This window comes from Carassius gibelio, chromosome B17 (assembly GCF_023724105.1).
Source record: "Carassius gibelio isolate Cgi1373 ecotype wild population from Czech Republic chromosome B17, carGib1.2-hapl.c, whole genome shotgun sequence".
NCBI classification, from domain to species: domain Eukaryota; kingdom Metazoa; phylum Chordata; class Actinopteri; order Cypriniformes; family Cyprinidae; genus Carassius; species Carassius gibelio.
Window position 1 is genome coordinate 20,187,057 of NC_068412.1, and position 19,825 is coordinate 20,206,881.

The 19,825-nt window shown below is 38.1% G+C and overlaps 1 protein-coding gene across 3 annotated transcripts; it reads right to left on the reverse strand.

Moving 5' to 3' along the window:
• Positions 1-499: 499 nt before the first annotated feature.
• si:ch73-288o11.5 (uncharacterized) lies at positions 500-18,918 on the reverse strand. Of its 3 annotated transcripts, none has more exons than XM_052580257.1 (16): positions 18,775-18,918; positions 16,954-17,056; positions 15,102-15,128; positions 14,841-14,873; positions 14,643-14,669; positions 13,205-13,231; positions 12,730-12,756; positions 10,845-10,892; positions 7,342-7,368; positions 6,794-6,820; positions 6,525-6,572; positions 5,948-5,995; positions 5,649-5,675; positions 5,379-5,426; positions 5,074-5,100; positions 500-692 (listed from the first exon to the last, which is right to left on the reverse strand). In XM_052580257.1, exons 1-16 carry the CDS (start codon positions 18,829-18,831, stop codon positions 613-615), a joined length of 681 nt encoding a protein of 226 aa, XP_052436217.1. In that variant the 5' UTR covers positions 18,832-18,918; the 3' UTR covers positions 500-612. The 3 variants fall into 3 exon arrangements, with proteins under 3 accessions (XP_052436217.1, XP_052436218.1, XP_052436219.1); XM_052580258.1 differs by lacking the exon at positions 18,775-18,918 and adding an exon at positions 17,891-18,064; XM_052580259.1 differs by lacking the exons at positions 14,841-14,873; positions 15,102-15,128; positions 18,775-18,918 and adding an exon at positions 17,891-18,064.
• Between the last annotated feature and the right edge of the window lie 907 nt (positions 18,919-19,825).

Consider the following 19,825-nt stretch of genomic DNA (forward strand, 5'->3'; position numbering starts at 1 on the left):
ATTATTATTATTTTTTTTTTTTGTCATTAGGAGCTTGATATTAGAAAATATATTTTGGTTGAACAATATAATTACTTCTGTGCTCTATGATATTACTAAAAATATGTGTTTTAAAACACAGAAAAAGGCTTAAAGTGCCTCTAAGTTGTAGCCTAACAGGTTTAATTAAAAAGAACCACTATTCTAATTTATTACTTGGAGTGGTGTAGTATTCTTCCTGTACTATATTTTATTTTGTTCTATTCTATATTATTCTAGTCTACTCTATTCTCTTGAGCCCATATAACAGGTGTGTATATAGAAACCACTCGTTGCTTATTTTGTTGTATTAGCAAAACCCCTGTAATACACTGTTTGTTGCCCACCTCTGGCAGGAAAGATGCACTACATATCATCTTGAGTTCTGTTATTTAAGCCTGCTGGAAACCCATTCAAGTCTTACATTAAAACACATTACACTGTTTAGAAATGCACAAAAACACATAGATGCATGCTCTTATGTATGTTTATTTAAAATGCTGTGTAAATCAGCTCATTCTGCTGGGTTTTAACTGGCTTTGCGTTCCCGCTGGTAAGGGCACACAGTGGCTCTCATTCTGCCAGTATTTTACTTTACTGGTTCATAGTTGTCAAACATATCGTCATCAGCAACATCAGCAATGGGCTCAGTAGTGGTGTCTTCATTGTCATGTCTGTTCCAACACACAAATATATAAACTGATTTGAATATACAGTACATATTTTTTACATTTCCAGAGAAGTAAAAAGGGATGGAACTGACAGCTCATCACCTCTGATGTCATCAGGGCCCTAGCTGAGGTTTGCGGGGCCCCGGTGCAGGTTGTACCAGTGGGCCCTGTTTGAAATTGTTCAATTTGCATGTTCGTTCTATTTATTTATTTGTACTATTTACACAATGTTTAAGTTTTTTTAACTTTGTAGGTGTCCAGATAAAGAAACCAAATAATCAAATGTAAAATAGCACTGCATAGTCTTCATTGTAAAAATTAAATATACAGTCAAACCAAAATTTATTCAGACACCTTCAACATGTCTTACATTATCACAGTTTATTTGCTAAAGTTTAGAAATTTGTAATAAAATATGACAAGAGCCCAGAGTTAAACTGTCAGATTCATCTTGATTATGTCAGCTAACTTTGATAGAAAGATATGTAATGGATTACAAATCAACCAAAAACTTTGAAAAACTAGTAAAACAACTATTAGTATGACAACATTTACACAACTATCAATGCTTTGTTGAACAATTAACGAGCAGTGCTTATTTTTGTTCATTAAAAAACATGCAAGCAAAACATGGTTAGGTCAAAGTGTCAAAATAATTTTCGGTCCCAAATATTTTTTTGGGTATAATATGTCACAGTTCGATTTATTTTGCTATACTCACTTACATGAATGAATTATTGTGTCCTGCACCCACTAATAAAACAATATAAACAATTATATCAGGGCCGGCCCGCGGCATAGGCGGTATAGGCAAATGCTAAGGGCGCCACTCATCCATGAGTGAAGGAGTGAATTTTTTTTTTTTTTTTTTTTTTTTTACATATATATATATTTTTTTATAATAGGCTACTATTTAAAAACCATTAATTTGAAATACTACCAAATAAAGAAAAAAAAAAAAAAAAAAAAGTCCGGTTCTTCAATCTTCCCCCGCCCATCGAGTGCTTGAAGTGCGTCAGAAACAGAGCGCGCGCACGATCAGTTGTTGGTAATTTGTTGTGTAGCGTGCCCGACGCCGCATCCAATGTAGACAGCACTGCTTTTGTTAACACACAGCTCGTAGAAACCAAGGGGCAAGGAACTCGACCGGAAGTTGAAGTCGGGTGGGGGCTGCCATCTTTTAGCAGAACTTCACTTGCGTTAGCATTCCCATTGACTCCCATTCATTTTGGCTTCACTTTGACAGCGAATAACTTTACATCTGAGGCGTTTAAAGACTCTGTTTGTCCATTATTTATTTCTAAAGATACACGACAATGTATAAAGGGCTCCATTACCTTCTATGTTACATTATGGCCCCGTATAAACAGTTTTTGTAAAAAATAGGCTAACGATTGCGTCATAACCACTCGGCTCTCTGTCGCATTACCGTACAGACAGGTGGAGAAGCTCGCAGGCAATTAACTTAATACGGCGTACTGGCGTTACATTTTAAAATACTATACAAAATAATTAATCAAAATACTTACTCCTGCTCACTCACGACAAAGAACTCCCCGCTCAAGCTCGCTGTCTCTGCAAGATTAACGATGGCAGTTTGCACACACAGCCACTTAGAAGATTTACATCTGGCAGACAGGTTGCTGACGTCGTCAAGCTTCGTTTGAGTTTGCGCGTCAGAAACGGAAGTGCTAAAAAACGCTAAAACTGGGCTTCATTTGTCTCAACTGAGTTCCAATGGGGTCGCTGTGTCCATTTCTTTTAATGTCTATGGTAGAAACGGGCCTGGCAACTCGCGCCAGTTCTAGACACGGTGAAAGCTTCCTGATTGTGACGGAAGGCCGAATTTACATGACACATTATAAATGAGCATAGTCTGCGATAGATACAGTGCCAAAAAGAAGAGAAGAGGATAAAGACAGAGGTAAAGAGATGTAGTGAAAGAACAATTTATTGCATAGGAGTAAGATACTATAATTTCATGGCAGTTATTTTTACCTTAAACTTAATTGCAGTTGTTCCCCAGACTGTGATTTTGTACAATCATGTCAGTTTTAAGACACATTTTTTATTATCATCACTTTTTTATTAATGTTTTACTCTACAGTTGTGCAGTTTTGGGGGGATACAGTACAGGCTAAAAGTTTGGAAACATTACTATTTTTAATGTTTTTGAAAGAAGTTTCTTCTGCTCATCAAGCCTGCATTTATTTGATCAAAAATACAGAAAAAAATTAATATTGTGATATATGATTACAATTTAAAATAATTTTTTTTCAATTTATTATATTTTAAATTATCATTTATTTCTGTGATGCAAAGCTGAATTTTCAGCATCATTACATTATTCTTCAGTGTCACATGTGACATCCAGTCTATCACATGATCCTTTAGAAATCATTCTAATTTGATGATTTATTATGAGTGTTGGAAACAGTTCCGCTGTAATGTGTGTGTGTGTGTGTGTGTGTATATATATATATATATATATACATATGACACGCCTCTGCAACATCGCATGGCGGTTGGGGACAGTACCTCTGGACTGGCAGACCGGGGTGGTGGTCCCTCTTTTCAAGAAACCGGAGAGACCGGAGAGTGTGTTCCAACTATAGGGGGATCACACTTCTCAGCCTCCCCGGTAAAGTCTATGCCAGGGTACTGGAGAGGAGAATTCGGCCGATAGTGGAACCTCGGATTCAGGAGGAACAGTGTGGTTTTCGTCCCGGTCGTGGAACACTGGACCAGCTCTATACCCTTTCCAGGGTGCTGGGGGGTTCATGGGAGTTTGCCCAACCAGTCCACATGTGTTTTGTGGATTTGGAGAAGGCATTCGACCGTGTTCCTCGCAACATCCTGTGGAGGGTGCTCTGGGAGTATGGGGTCGGCGGCCCCCTGCTTAGGGCTGTTCGGTCCCTATACGACCGGAGCAAGAGCTTGGTTCGCATTGCCGGCAGTAAGTCAGACCTGTTCCCAGTGCATGTTGGACTCCGGCAGGGCTGCCCTTTGTCTCCGGTTCTGTTCATAATTTTTATGGACAGAATTTCTAGGCGCAGCCAAGGGCCAGAGAGTGTCCGGTTTGGGGACCATGCGATTTCGTCGCTGCTTTTTGCAGATGATGTTGTCGTGTTGGCCTCCTCAGACCAGGACCTTCAGCGTGCACTGGGACGGTTTACAGCCGAGTGTGAAGCGGTTGGGATGAGAATCAGCACCTCCAAGTCCGAGGCCATGGTTCTCAGTTGGAAAAGGGTGGATTGCCCACTTCAGGTTGGTGGAGAGTTCCTGCCTCAAGTGGAGGAGTTCAGGTATCTTGGGGTCTTGTTCACGAGTGAGGGAAGGATGGAACGTGAGATTGACAGACGGATCGGTGCAGCTTCTGCAGTAATGCGGTCGCTGTACCGGTCTGTCGTGGTGAAGAAGGAGCTGTAAGGCAAAGCTCTCGAAGCTCTCTGAGCTGTGGGTCATGACCGAAAGGACAAGATCCCGGATACAGGCGGCCGAAATGAGCTTTCTCCGTCGGGTGGCTGGGCGCTCCCTTAGAGATAGGGTGAGAAGCTCGGTCACTCGGGAGGAGCTCAGAGTAGAGCCGTTGCTCCTCCACATCGAGAGGAGCCAGCTGAGGTGGCTCGGGCATCTATTTCGGATGCCTCCTGGACGCCTTCCCAGGGAGGTGTTCCAGGCACGTCTCACCAGGAGGAGGCCTCGGGGAAGACCTAGGACACGCTGGAGGGACTATGTCTCCCGGCTGGCCTGGGAACGCCTCGGGGTCCCCCCGGAAGAGCTGGAAGAAGTGGCTAGGGAGAGGGAAGTCTGGGCGTCTCTGCTTTGACTGTTGCCCCCGCGACCTGGCCCCGGATAAGCGGAAGATGATGGATGGATGGATGGATGAACACAATGACAGGGTGAAATGGGCTGTGATGCATCGGGCGCCAGGTAAAATCTTGCCTAGGGCAGAAAATTGGCCAGGGCCGGCCCTGATAATAATAATAATAATAATAATAATAATAATAAGAAGAAGAAGAAGAAGAAGAAGAAGAAGAAGAATGCTGTCAAAATGAGTCCAGACAGCTAATAAACGCATCCAGTATTAAAGTTATCAATTTTTTTCAGTTATCCATTATAGAGAACCCCTGATGCAAACACTATCTAGCGGAAGTGTTTTAGGCAGGTCAGAGTGTTCGTATTTTGCGGGCAAGCGGGGATTATGCAAATGCATTACCTAGTGATGTATACCGGTAACTGGAAGAGGATTGAAAAATATGATGACACATTTAGACGGTTCAGAGTTGACCCTATCTTTTGAGAACATGCACTTTTTTGATTAACAACCTTGTTCTCTCAAAACATTGTAAACTTTTGCAATGTAAATTTTAGAATGACTTACAGTCCAAAGGGCCAATAATCTCCAAATCTGTTACAACACACAAACACAAAGACATCACAATATAATCATAATAATAAAAATAATAATAATAGTAAGAAGAAGAAGAAGAAGAATAAGAATGCTGTCAAAATGAGAGTCCAGACAGCTAATAAACGCATCCAGTATTAAAGTTATCAATTTTTTCAGTTATCCATTATAGAGAACCCCTGATGCAAACACTATCTAGCAGAAGTGTTTTAGGCAGGTCAGAGTGTTCGTATTTTGCGGGCAAGCAGGGATTATGCAAATGCATTAAAATGGCTTACCGATCATAATTTTCAGTTGGTTCAGAGGGCCGATAACCTTCATGACCTCTACAACACACAAAAACACAAAGGCATCACAATGGTCCTATGCCTAAATGCATTACCTAGTGACGTATACCGGTAACAGGCAGAGGATTCAAAAATATGATGACACATTTAGACGGTTCAGAGTTTACCCTATCTTTTGGGAACATGCACTTTTTTGATTAAACAACCTTGTTCTCTCAAAACATAGTAAACTTTTGCAATGTAAATTTTAGAATGACTTACTGTACAAAGGGCCAATAATCTCCAAATCTGTTACAACACACAAACACAAAGACATCATAATATAATCATAATAATAAAAATAATAATAATAGTAAGAAGAAGAAGAAGAAGAATGCTGTCAAAATGAGAGTCCAGACAGCTAATAAACGCATCCAGTATTAAAGTTATCCATTTTTTCAGTTATCCATTATAGAGAACCCCTGATGCAAACACTATCTAGCGGAAGTGTTTTAGGCAGGTCAGAGTGTTCGTATTGTGCGGGCAAGCGGGGATTATGCAAATGCATTAAAATGGCTTACCGTTCATAATTTTCAGTTGGTTCAGAGGGCCGATAACCTTCATGACCTCTACAACACACAAAAACACAAAGGCATCACAATGGTCCTATGCCTAAATGCATTACCTAGTGACGTATACCGGTAACAGGCAGAGGATTCAAAAATATGATGACACATTTAGACGGTTCAGAATTGACCCTATCTTTTGGGAACATGCACTTTTTTGATTAACAACCTTGTTCTCTCAAAACATTGTAAACTTTAGCAATGTAAATTTTAGAATGATTTACTGTCCAAAGGGCCAATAATCTCCAAATCTGTTACAACACACAAACACAAAGACATCATAATATAATAATAATTATAATAATAATAATAATAAGAAGAAGAAGAAGAAGAAGAAGAAGAAGAAGAAGAATGAATGAATAAACATTCATAAACATAAACGCATCCAGTATTAAAGTTATCAATTTTTTCAGTTATCCATTATAGAGAACCCCTGATGCAAACACTATCTAGCGGAAGTGTTTTAGGCAGGTCAGAGTGTTCGTATTTTGCGGGCAAGCAGGGATTATGCAAATGCATTAAAATGGCTTACCGTTCATAATTTTCAGTTGGTTCAGAGGGCCGATAACCTTCATGACCTCTACAACACACAAAAACACAAAGGCATCACAATGGTCCTATGCCTAAATGCATTACCTAGTGACGTATACCGGTAACAGGCAGAGGATTCAAAAATATGATGACACATTTAGACGGTTCAGAGTTGACCCTATCTTTTGGGAACATACACTTTTTTGATTAACAACCTTGTTCTCTCAAAACATTGTAAACTTTTGCAATGTAAATTTTAGAATGACTTACTGTCCAAAGGGCCAATAATCTCCAAATCTGTTACAACACACAAACACAAAGACATCATAATATAATAATAATAATAATAATAATAATAATAATAAGAATAATAATAATAATAATAATAATAATAATAATAAGAAGAAGAAGAAGAAGAAGAAGAATGAATGAATGAATAAATGCTGTCAAAATGAGAGTCCAGACAGCTAATAAACGCATCCAGTATTAAAGTTATCCATTTTGTCAGTTATCCATTACAGAGGATTCGAAAATATGATGACACATTTAGACGGTTCAGAGTTGACTCTTTTTTTTGAGATCATGCACGTAAACTGTTTACATTAAAGGACAGATACGTCACAAACTGCAAAAAAGATATTTTTCTAAAACTCATATGACCTATAAACTCAATAAGAGATCATTCATAAACATTTGTTTTATCACCTTTTGTCACCAAAAGTTTTATCTTTTTATCACCTTATTAAGTACTGAATAAGCTTTGTTCTCTCAAAACATTGTAAACTTTTGTTAACAATGTTAATTTTAGAATTACTTACTGCTGAATTGGCCGATTACCTCCAAATCTGTCACAACACACACAATACAAAGGCATCATAATATAATACAATAATAATAACTAGATATGTACATTATTATATACATTTTGTATCAACTCAATATTCGAGAAATGTCTTGGTTGCTAAGGTACTCTATTTGGTTGCTAGGGAGTGTCTTGGCAGCTGCCCATGGTGACATTCTGAAGATTTCCAGAAACTTTATGGGAATTTACAGGAATTTTTGGGAATTAATGGAAATTAGTTGAAAATTTGGGGACATTTATAAAACTATCAAATACAAACATATATATATATATATTGTCACGGGAGGAGCACAAGACAGACACAGTGGGCGTGGCGTCAGGCCTCGGAGAGGCTTTTATTAACAGAAATCATAAAACAAAGGGAATAAAAGTGGCCAAAGGGGGAAAGTGTCCAAAATAACAGGGAATCTGGTGTCCTCGTCGTGCTGCGGGATTTGTGTAGGTCGGGCAGTGTTCATCGAGGAAGGGTCCAGGTAAGGGGCGGAGTCCGGCGGCCGCACGCGCTCCCCTCCTTGGTCCGGGGCGCGAGGGGCGGCGGCTTCATCTAGCGGCCACATCTCTCTCGTCGGCCGCGGCGCTGGTAGGGGATGGACGGCCCGGCATCCTGGCCCGTCGGCCGTGTATACGGGTGCGGTTCCCTTCCGGATCGCGGGTCCGGCAGCTCACGTCTTGGTGGCGCGGGAGTCCCTCAACGCACCCTTCCTGGACCCACGAGGACACCAGTGTGCATGCACGGGGAAGAGACCGGTCTCCTGAGGAGAGGCGCGTTGGGCTTTTAAACAGCGGCGGTAATGAGGCTCCACTTCCTTCAGGTGTGCCCCATCACACGCCGCCAGCCCTGACTCGTCCAGCGCCCCTCCTCTCACACACCCACTCCAGTCGGGAGCCTGGTGAAGGGCGGCGATTTAGGACGGGGTGCCGGTGATAATCAGGGAGGAGGCAGCTGACTCGTCACATTCCCCCTCCCAAGCGACATCCCCGTCATCAGGGCGCCGCCCACACGGGAGTGCTACCATCCTCAACCAGGCTCCAAACGGTCGGAGTGGGCGGGGCTTCCTCTCCGGGCGGTCCTCCCTCTCGCAGCGCACCAGAACAGGGACAGAGAAACCGGGTTTTAGTGACAGCCTCAACCAACCACAGGGTAAAATGACAATGGAAAAGTCACTTACCCCTTGTGTGGCTGGGAGGCTGTCCCCAGTTTTCCTCCGTCCCAGTCTGGGTTCTCACGAACGTTTGCAAGCGAGAGGGAGTGACGTCACCAGACGTTTCCCAACTGCGCTGTCTAGGCTCCGCCTGCCCGCATTCTCCACCAGTGTCACGGGAGGAGCACAAGACAGACACAGTGGGCGTGGCGTCAGGCCTCGGAGAGGCTTTTATTAACAGAAATCATAAAACAAAGGGAATAAAAGTGGCCAAAGGGGGAAAGTGTCCAAAATAACAGGGAATCTGGTGTCCTCGTCGTGCTGCGGGATTTGTGTAGGTCGGGCAGTGTTCATCGAGGAAGGGTCCAGGTAAGGGGCGGAGTCCGGCGGCCGCACGCGCTCCCCTCCTTGGTCCGGGGCGCGAGGGGCGGCGGCTTCATCTAGCGGCCACATCTCTCTCGTCGGCCGCGGCGCTGGTAGGGGATGGACGGCCCGGCATCCTGGCCCGTCGGCCGTGTATACGGGTGCGGTTCCCTTCCGGATCGCGGGTCCGGCAGCTCACGTCTTGGTGGCGCGGGAGTCCCTCAACGCACCCTTCCTGGACCCACGAGGACACCAGTGTGCATGCACGGGGAAGAGACCGGTCTCCTGAGGAGAGGCGCGTTGGGCTTTTAAACAGCGGCGGTAATGAGGCTCCACTTCCTTCAGGTGTGCCCCATCACACGCCGCCAGCCCTGACTCGTCCAGCGCCCCTCCTCTCACACACCCACTCCAGTCGGGAGCCTGGTGAAGGGCGGCGATTTAGGACGGGGTGCCGGTGATAATCAGGGAGGAGGCAGCTGACTCGTCACAATATATATATATATATATATATATATATATATATATATATATATATATATATATATATATATATATATATATATATCTTGTTTGAAAATAGGCTCATATGCATGGAAACTAATAAAAAAAAGAAAAAAAAAAGTTTTTTGGGGATAATTCTGTGATGCTTTTTCATGATTTTTTTTAGGAATGATGAGTGAACTGTTTATTCAATATAAATAAAACATTCTAACAATATATGTCTTTACTTTTTTTTTTAAATAAATTTAACACATCCTTGTTGAATACAATTAGTATTATTATATAAAAAAAAGATAATAAATACTGACCCCAAATTGTTTTAATGGTAGTGTATTGTTAAAAGAGGATTTCTATTTTAAATAAATGCTGTTCTTTTTTCAACTATTTGTTCGTCAAAGAATAAAAATTAAAAAAATAAATTAAACAGGACAACTGTATCCAAAATTTTTGATTATAAATAAAAATATTATAATTAGCATCTTAGAATTAAGTATATTAGATAATTTCTGTAGAATCATATGCACTGAAGAATGAGAAGAATGAGAGAAACTGGAGGGGAATGCCCCATTTAGGTGACTAGGGGGATAGTGTGTGGGGGAGGGTCATTTTTAGACTTCTGTTTTATTATTATCTCACTTAAATGTTTGTTCCAGTCTGGTTTGTTCAGTCAGTGTATTTGTTTTCAAAACAGTATAGCCTAAATTATTTGCACAGTACATTACACACAGGACAAGGAAGTTTTAAACATTATTTTTTAATATTCATGCAATTTACATAAATACTTACCAAGATGAACATTTTGTTATATTGTATGCAGTATTCAAGAAATTATTTGAATCATATTATGGGGGAAAGCACAGTGCACGTAGGGGGTGTGGCCTCAATAGATCTGCAGTAAGCAGTGTGCTGTGTGTGTATGTGCTTGAGCAATGTGTAGCGTAGAAATTTATCTGAAATAGCATTAAATCATGTTTATGAAAGATTATGCTGATTGTGCAAAGATAATGCTGCAAGATTTTTTTTTTTTATCAACTACACTTATGTCTCCAGTTTCAGCAATTTTGCAAATATTAATTTTATTCCCATTATTTGAAATACTGTATATTCCTGTTAATTCGCATGGAAAGTTTCCAGACTTGAAAATTCCTTGAATTTTTCTACCCTAACCAGCAGTGACCTCTGTTTTAACAAACAAATACACATATGGTTTAGTATATGTTTATATTGTTAAATGTAACTTGCTTCATATAAAAGCATCTGCCAAATGTGTAAATGTAAGGAATAAATAAAGTAACTTACCTGTATATAACACAATAAAGCCCACAGAATGTCAATAAGTGATTATTATTAAGTTAAAATGTAACTACTGAATAAGAATTGCTTGCTCTTTCACATTATACTTCTCTCTTATTCAACTGTAAATGGTTGCAATGTAAATTTTAAAATGGCTTACCGTTCATAATATTCAGTTGGTTCAGAGGGCCGATATCCTTCATGACCTCTACAACACACAAAAACACAAAGGCATTTTTATGACGTTAAGAAAATACAAGTCCAAGAATAAACGTACTGGAGGAAGTGTTATTATGGACTCATAGTCTGGCCGGAAGAGTCAGTTTAAAGTAAAACACTTATTTTCAAAATCCACTTTTACATGGTGTTTGGACATAAATGGGTAGCACTTTATTTTACAGTCCTGTTTCCCATGTACATTCTATATACTTATTATAGTAATTAAAATAACTATGTAATAACTAGGTACTAACCCTGAACCTACCCCTAAACCTAACCCATGTAGTAACCTTGTATTACCAGAACTTTCTTAGATAAATACACTGTAAATACACTATAAGTACATGTAAGTACACGTACTGTAAAATAAAGTGCAACCCATAAATGTGTGTTAGCAGTGTTTGAACACCACCCTACAATGATAAAAACCCACTTTTTAATTCCCTTAAAACCAAATCAGTCTCACTAGGCCTGCCGTTTTGAGTCTCTAGGCAGTGTGACATCACATTGCATATACATTGCATAGAGACGGGCTGGGGGGGTTGATTGACAGCCCTGCATGGCCAGTTTCAACCCTTAGTGGTTGTACACTGTCCTCTATTTTCTCCATGCTCCAGCAGCTGTAACTTGAACAATGTCTCGTAAGTTACGTGTTTGGATGTAAGACAAAAGAGTGTTCATTTTATCCCAACATCTGAGCTGCTGAGGACACAGTGGATTATTTAATACACCTCAACATATGTACCGAAATATGTTTATGTCTGCGCAAATCATTTCACTCCAGACCCCTTTGTGAATGTCATGTCGTTATAGTGCTAACCATATTTGTGTGCATACGTTATCAAAGTATTTTATCTGATCAGTGCCACGCTTGTGAGATTAGACTGTGCCATTGAGCCGTGCCAACGACAAGTCAGTGTGGAATGAACTCTCTAACATCGCACACTGATATCATCACACTTTCAGTGCATTTGGCTTCCCATATGTACAGCTGAACATGAAGGGGCATAACAGGTGTCCTTCAGTGATGGATTTGTTTATTACAGACATGTAGCTTTTCACTTTACAAGCTGTTAATTGATTGACTGGAGTGGTGGGGATTACTTGTGCATTACTGTGATGTTTTCAGCAGCTTTGGACTCTCATTGGAATGGCACCCATTCACTGCAGAAGATCCATTATTGAGCATATTATGCAATGCTATTTATCTCCAAATCTCTTCAGATTAAGAAACAAACTCACCTACATTTTGGATGGCCTGAGGGTGAGTAAATGTACAGCAAATTTACATTTTTGGTTGAACTATTCCTAACACATTACAAGTCCTAAAATATATGTACATCTTTCTCTGAATATTACAGCCAGGAACAGTAAAACTCTGGCTTTTGTTTCACATATTCTAACTTTATTACACAAAATATAGCTTCAAGTGCGAGCATAAAGAATTCTGAAATTCTGACATTCATTTATACAGTAAATTTTATTTTGACTGGTGCATCACAAAATCATAAGCCTAAATTTATTTTGTGGACACCCTGACTATGTATTACGGACCACCACTTTAAGGACCCCTGATGCAAACACTATCTAGCGGAAGTGTTTTAGGCAGGTCAGAGTGTTCGTATTTTTGCGGGCAAGCTGGGATTATGCAAATGCATTACCTAGTGACGTATACCGGTAACAGGCAGAGGATTCGAAAATATGATGACACATTTAGACGGTTCAGAATTGACCCTATGTTTTGGGAACATGCACTTTTTTGATTAACAACCTTGTTCTCTCAAAACATTGTAAACTTTTGCAATGTAAATTTTAGAATGACTTACTGTCCAAAGGGCCAATAATCTCCAAATCTGTTACAACACACAAACACAAAGACATCATAATATAATAATAATAATAATAATAATAATAATAATAAGAAGAAGAAGAAGAAGAAGAATGAATGAATGAATACTGTCAGAATGACAGTTCAGACAGCTAATAAAGACATCACAATATTAAAGTTATCCATAAACTTTGCTCTCTGTTTCTCACTATCCTTCTATCTTAATTAATCATAAACTTTTGCAATGTTAATTTTAGAATGAATTACTGACCATAGGGTCACAACACACACAATACAAAGGCATAATAATAACAATATTAATAACGAATGCTGTCCAAATGAGAGTCCAGACAACTGACAAAATACATCACAATAATCCACAAGTAATCCACAAGCATTGCTCTCTGTTTCTCACTATCCTTCTCTCCTAATTAATCATAAACTTTTGCAATGTTAGTTTTAGAATTACTTACTGCTGAAAGGGCCAATAATCTCCAAATCTGTCACAACACACACAATACAAAGGCATCATAATATAATAATAATAATAACAATGAATGTTGTCAGAATGAGAGTCCAGACAACTGACAAAAACATCATAATCCATAAGAAATCCATAAGCATTGCTCTCCTTTTCTCACTATACTTCTCTCTCGTAATTAACTCTAAACTTTTGCGATGTTAATTTTAGAATTACTTATTGTTGAAAGGGCCAGTAACCTCCAAAGCTGTTACAACACACACAATACAAAGGCATAATAATATAATTAAATAATAATAATAACTAGATATGTACATTTTCTGAAGAAAATGTGAGTGGTGCTTGCCGTGGCAAAACTCGGCACTAGGCATTCACTAAACCTGATCATGTTTTAATAATTAGATAGGATTTATAGCATGTTTTAGCCCTTAGCTATGTATTATTAGCATGTTTTCTCTGCTAGAATGAGTAACATATTGGAAGTTTTGTTTACAAGAATGAGGCAAATGAGCCAATCAACTCAATATTCGAGATAGGTCTTGCTAAATGGTTGCTAAGGTTCTCTATTTGGTTGCTAAGGAGTTGCTTGGCAGCTGCCCATGATGACATTCTAAAGGTTGGTACCAAAATGGATAATGTATGACATTCAGATTTCCCTCTTTAGATTTGGTTTGCTAGGGCATGGCTAGGAAGTGACAAAGATGGCTTTTTGCTACACTGAGTCATAAGAGCCCACACCCATGTCTCTATGACACTGTGATCAAAAGATAATCATATGGATCTTTCATAATGGCAGTCTTTGGAATCATTTCTAGTGTGATCTAATCTCTAATGCTCTAAATTGTTGCTATGGGCATGGCTTGATAGCTTCAGGATTATCCTGAAAGACTGATTGGTTGCCTGAGTAAAACAAGATCACCCCATGTCTCTATGACATTGTGATCCAGAATTATGTTCAATACAAAATTACTATACAAGTTACCATAGTAGGAAAAAACGTGTTCAGTTCCTCCACCATGGGGCAACTTTAGGGGGCTCTTGCGCCCCAGGGGTACGACTTACACCCCACTTTGGGATATACTCTTGCATAACTTGACAGCCTCTTCAAATGTAGTGACCCATATGTTTCTATGTAATTCTTGTTCGGAACTTAGACCTGTCAAAGTTGACTGCAATGCAAAGTCTATAGGATTTTTCACTTGCTAAGCAAACATTGTATGCCCATTTGAATGTAAGCTGCACAATTTTACGCCTCTTTCATGGGTCTGTATATAATAATAATATAATAATATGTAATTATAATAATAATAATAATGAATACTGTGAGAGTGAGAGTCCAGGCAGCTGATCAGCATTATTCTCTTTTTCTTACTATTCTTCTTCATTAATTAACTGTCAACTTTTGCAATGTTAATTTTAGAATGACTTACCGTCCATAGGGCCGATAACCTCCATATCTGTTATAAAACGCAAAATACAAAGGCAGCATTATATAATAATAATAATTATTATTTTTATAATAATACATTCTGTCAGAATGAGAGGCCAGACATCTGATAAACACATCACAATAATCAACAAGTTATAATTTTTTTATTTTAATTAAAATTTATTTTAGAATGACTTACTGTCCATAGGGCCCATAATCTCTATATCTGTCACTAAACACACAAAAACAAAGGCACTGTACTAACACTAATACTAATTCTACTACTACTACTACTACTACTACTACTAATAATAATAATGCGGTCAGAATGAGAGTCCAGACAGCTGATAAAAAGATCACAATAATTCACAAGTATTCCATAAGCATTGATCTCTTTGTTTCACTATATTTCTGTTAAATAACTGTAAACATCTGCAATATTAATTTTACAATGACTTACTGTCCATAGGGCCCATAACCTTCAAAACTGTTAAAACACACAAACACAAAGATATCATAATATATATAAAACATATTATAATAATACTATGTATTTTGTATAATGAATCAACACATTACAAAACCATGCTGCTGGTGTAATGGTGGCAGCTGATGTGGAATCGCACTTTTGTGTTTTTAAGCTTGTTGCAGTGTTCAGACGCTTTTATATGTTTGCTATTTCTCTAATTTTACTGCCTTCTGAAATGCAATGTCTTAAATAAGAAATGCAACTGTTGTTAAGTATGGCATTTTTGTGAGGGAGATTTAACATTAACAGTTAAAATGTTGTAATGTTATTTTTACAACAACATTATAAGACACAAATACAAAGGCATAATGATATACCTTTAGATACGTGTGTTGTCTTTCATTTAAAATAATTATGCTAAATTTAACCAATCACCTAATTCATCTTAAAGGGATAGTTCACCCAAAAATGAAGAGAATACGCAAGAATATGATCAATTTAAGCGAGCTGAATATAAATAACATGGATTACATTGATTACATTCCTGGGTACTCTCCACAATGATAATTTGGGGAGAAGAATTCCTGAATAAATTACTTTATTATTGTTTTCTTTGCACACAAAAAGTATACTCATAGCTTTGTAAAACTACGGCTGGACCCCTGAATTTCACATGGACTATTTTAACAATATCCTTGCTACATTTCTGTGTGTTGACCGTGGTAATATCGTTGCTGTCTACGGAGGGTCAGAGAACTCTCAGATTCCATCAAAAGTATCTTACTTTGTTCTCCAAAGATGAGCGAAGGTCTTACGGGTTTGGAACGACACGAGGGTGAGTAATTAATGACAGAATCTTTGGGTGAACTAACCCTTTAATAGTCCTATTGACTGTTACCTATAGGCTACAATAAACATCTACAAAATTAATCTTTACACTGCAAAGGTACAAAAAAAGGCATTTATGCTTATGTATATTTATTTACACAGACCGTAACAATTGCCTAGTCTAATAAATTTAATGTCATTTCAAAATGGTGTAATTGTATTTATGTAAAACTGATGGATGAGTCAAGTGCAAGTTATGCTCTCTCCAAACACTTCCATTACATTCACTGAAGTTGTTTACACTGCAAAATAAATATCTTATTATCATACATCATATCTGCATTTTGTTCTTTATGACAAAATAATTTCTTCCTGCGGGTCAGGCCTACAGCGCAGACTCAAACTGAGCTTTATGACGTAGATGTCACGTGAGCAACCTGTAAGTATTCTGATTAATTATCTCCCTTGACTTTATGCCTCCACGTCCCCCCGATAGCCTCATAGACAGTTAAAGATTGCCTCCGAGCTTCTCCTCCTGTCCATACGGTAATTTCTCTACTGTGCGACAGAGAGTCGCTGGTTATGACGCAATCGTTAGCCTATTTAGCCTTTTATACATTTTCGTGTTTCTTTAGAAATAATTAATGGACAAATGGAGTATTTAAATGCTTCAGATGTAAAGTTATTCGCTGTCAAAGTGACGCAAAAATGAAAGGGAGTCGATGGAATACTAACAGCAGGTGGAGGTCCACTAGCCAATGGCGGCGCCCAGGGTTGCTTCAAAAAAATATGAAACCCTGCCCCCCTGGTAATTAGTTATAGCTAGTAACTAACCCGTGGTATATTTATCTAAATTAATTGTGCGCAGGGAAAACAAATAAGAAAAAGATAACACAGGTAAAAACAGCCTTGTTAATATCAAAGGCAAAATTTCCACAACCTTTACAATAGCATCCCTGATATAAAAAATTAAACAACCAGAAATTAGGTGTGGACAAAATGAAAATGTTGCTACCTTTTACAACAGATGATTCCACAATTCCCACAGACACATGTTTCATATCCGTTCGACCATTCAGAATCAAGTTCATGGAGATGTCCATCAGAATCAGGACAACCTGAATAAATTAAAGAAATTAATTTAAAATAGGCAATTATTTTTTTGTTCTTGTCAGGATTATAAATTCACACAGACTCGTAACTTTTTTTTTTTTTTTTTTTACCTTAAACTCCTTTTTTTTTTTACCTTTACCTCTAAACTCTTCACTTCTGGGATATTGGTTTGTTTGAACTCAGAGGGAGTGTCAGCCACATTTAAAAAGTTAACAGCTTAAGTCATTTGTGGATTAATGCGTATTGGAGATGCGAATTCAGTTCGATTTGGTGAACTGGTTCAAAAAGAACCGGTTACATCGAAGGATTCGTTCGCGAACCGGAAATCACGAACTGCTTTGTTTTGAACTCTCTCACAACAGACACGGAAGAGAAGACAATGCTGAATAAAGTTGTAGTTTTTGCTATTTTTGGACCAAACCCTTTAGCCCTTTAAATTAATGACGTCCCTTAGTCAGCTGTGTGGGCTTGCACATCCAGGGGGCCCAATTACAATGAAGATAAATAATTATTTATTCTACAGTCTACCTACAACAGCAAAAGAACCAAACCCCAAAAAGACACTGACCAAGGAAATACAATTATTTTCATGTCTTCTCCCTGAAATTATGTTCTATTATTTAAGAAAAGTAAATTTTATTTTCCTGTTATTTCTCATACAAACAAACACACACACAGACACACACATACAATACATACTCACAGTCGCACACATGCCCACAGAAACTTTTCATTGCTGCCCTGTGACTTTAACAATAAAGTAGTTTTGCTGAAAAACTACATAACATTTCTCAGCATGGAGTTGGTAATGGTGCTGTTCATGAAGCAGATTTACTTACAATTTCACTTTTAGTAGAAAGACACTACTGCAGAAAAAATATTTTGCCTATGTAAATTTGGCCCTTGGTGTGAGGTTAGGATTAGGCTATCAGGTAGCAGCATCAATGAGAAGGGTAATAATTTGGCAAGGAGTCAAAATTTGGAACAACACTTTTTTAGGCGGAAAAAGTCACGAGTTGACTATTTAAACAGCTGAATACATTGGTAATTGCAGCACAGCACTATAACAACCCAAAATGGCAATTATGTGCAAATAATGGCAAATGTAGCTAATGCTTCATTGATTTAACTCAATATACTGCAAGTGCTGTGAGAAATAAAACAGGTTGAATAGAAAATCTGCATCTTTGGGTGGGTTATAAATCCTTTAAGTTTTACTCACCTCTAAAAAGCCAAGCAAATGTTGAATATCTATACAGTATATAAGTTTTTTTTTACAGAATCTGGCACTTTCCCTTTTTGCTTCTAGACTCTGTTTGGAGCTGCTTTGTTTTAACAAGTAATGATTTGCCATTTTGCATTGTCTGTGGTCAATATTGTGCTCACGTTGCACTGTGACAACTAATTTTCAGCTTACTGCTGCTTACACACCATCCACAATCAGAGATGCTTTTTCTGTTTATGGATATGAGGAGACACGCACAGGTAAATGTCCCACACATTAAACGTATTAATATTGAAACTTTTTGCTGTGATCAGAAAAACACAATTACAGCAATTAAAAAAAACTGGTAAAAACACATGTGCAGTCATCTGGTAGAGCCAGCCTAAGGACATTTCACTTGCAAACTGCAGCTACATACTTAACATTTTACAAGTTTTTTTATTTTATTTTTATTTTACAAGGTTAAGTTTTTACCAATAGACCAAGTAGCAAAATCACCTTGTGGGCTGTCTGTGGTATCTTGAGTGGGCACCATTTCTTTTCTGCAGGCTGCATAACAGCAGACCACTGCTGTAAGCAACACAAACAGTCTCATCTGAAAGACAGGATATCTTTCAGTATATATACAAAGATGCACATTTGTTATAAAGCAATTGCTGTATATGCTGCAAAGTATACATACAAATCAGCAGCAAAGGCAATCAAAAAATATTATTGCATATAACAATAACAAATAACTGAAGACATAAGATATAAATGTAACATAAAAACGACATACAATAAATTGCACCCATTTTGTACCCAATAAATAAAATCCCATTTCCATAACATACAGTATAGCCTAGGTTCTTTGCATGTTGTAGAAAATACAGAACATTCACTATCAGAAAAGACCCCAAAAAACTGCATTTTAGGATAAAATTATACAGTACCATGTCGCGGTGAGATGTAGTGAATACAAGTTCAATCAAACACCAACAGGCACTTCTGGAACTCTCTTCAAATGCTACAATAAATACTACCTCTAAATTAACATATGTTACTGATACCCTTTTTCTGACCCACTACCAATTATTTACATTGGTGGAGTCAGAATAGATATTAGATATCTGAAGTTTAACTTTATTCATGAATTTCAAATAACAGTTGTGTCATATTTCTCATTGGTAAATATTCTTAAGAACAGGAGTTTGTGAATGCAAAACAATTAGTTGATTTTAAAAGTTTTTTTACTGCGATACTGACAAAACATTAGATAACAAGGTTTCTCTTAAGTTGTATTTTGTTTAAAAAAAGACTTTTGAGTTAACCTGAGCAGTTCAAGAAACATAAAATAGCAAATATTGAACATGATTACCAATTTGCATCATTGTAAGTGTGTTAAATGTATCTCACTGAAGGATATGATAAAATGATGCAACCATCCACAATAAAGGTTAAAATGTGCTCGATATATGAGAGTGTTTGTAAAAGTCTCAACTAAAAGAGAGGACAAAGAGACATCAGAAACATTCAATATTTAGTTCAAATAATTCGTATGGCATGCTGC

Coding starts and splice junctions, on each gene's coding strand:
- si:ch73-288o11.5 (XM_052580257.1), bottom strand. CDS start 18,831: ATGCAGCCTGCAGAAAAGAAATGGTGCCCACTCAAGATACCACAGACA. Junction 10,893..12,729: donor GATTATTGGCCCTTTGGACA/GTAAGTCATTCT, acceptor TGTGTGTTGTAG/AGGTCATGAAGGATATCGGC. Junction 5,427..5,648: donor GATTATTGGCCCTTTGTACA/GTAAGTCATTCT, acceptor TGTGTGTTGTAG/AGGTCATGAAGGTTATCGGC.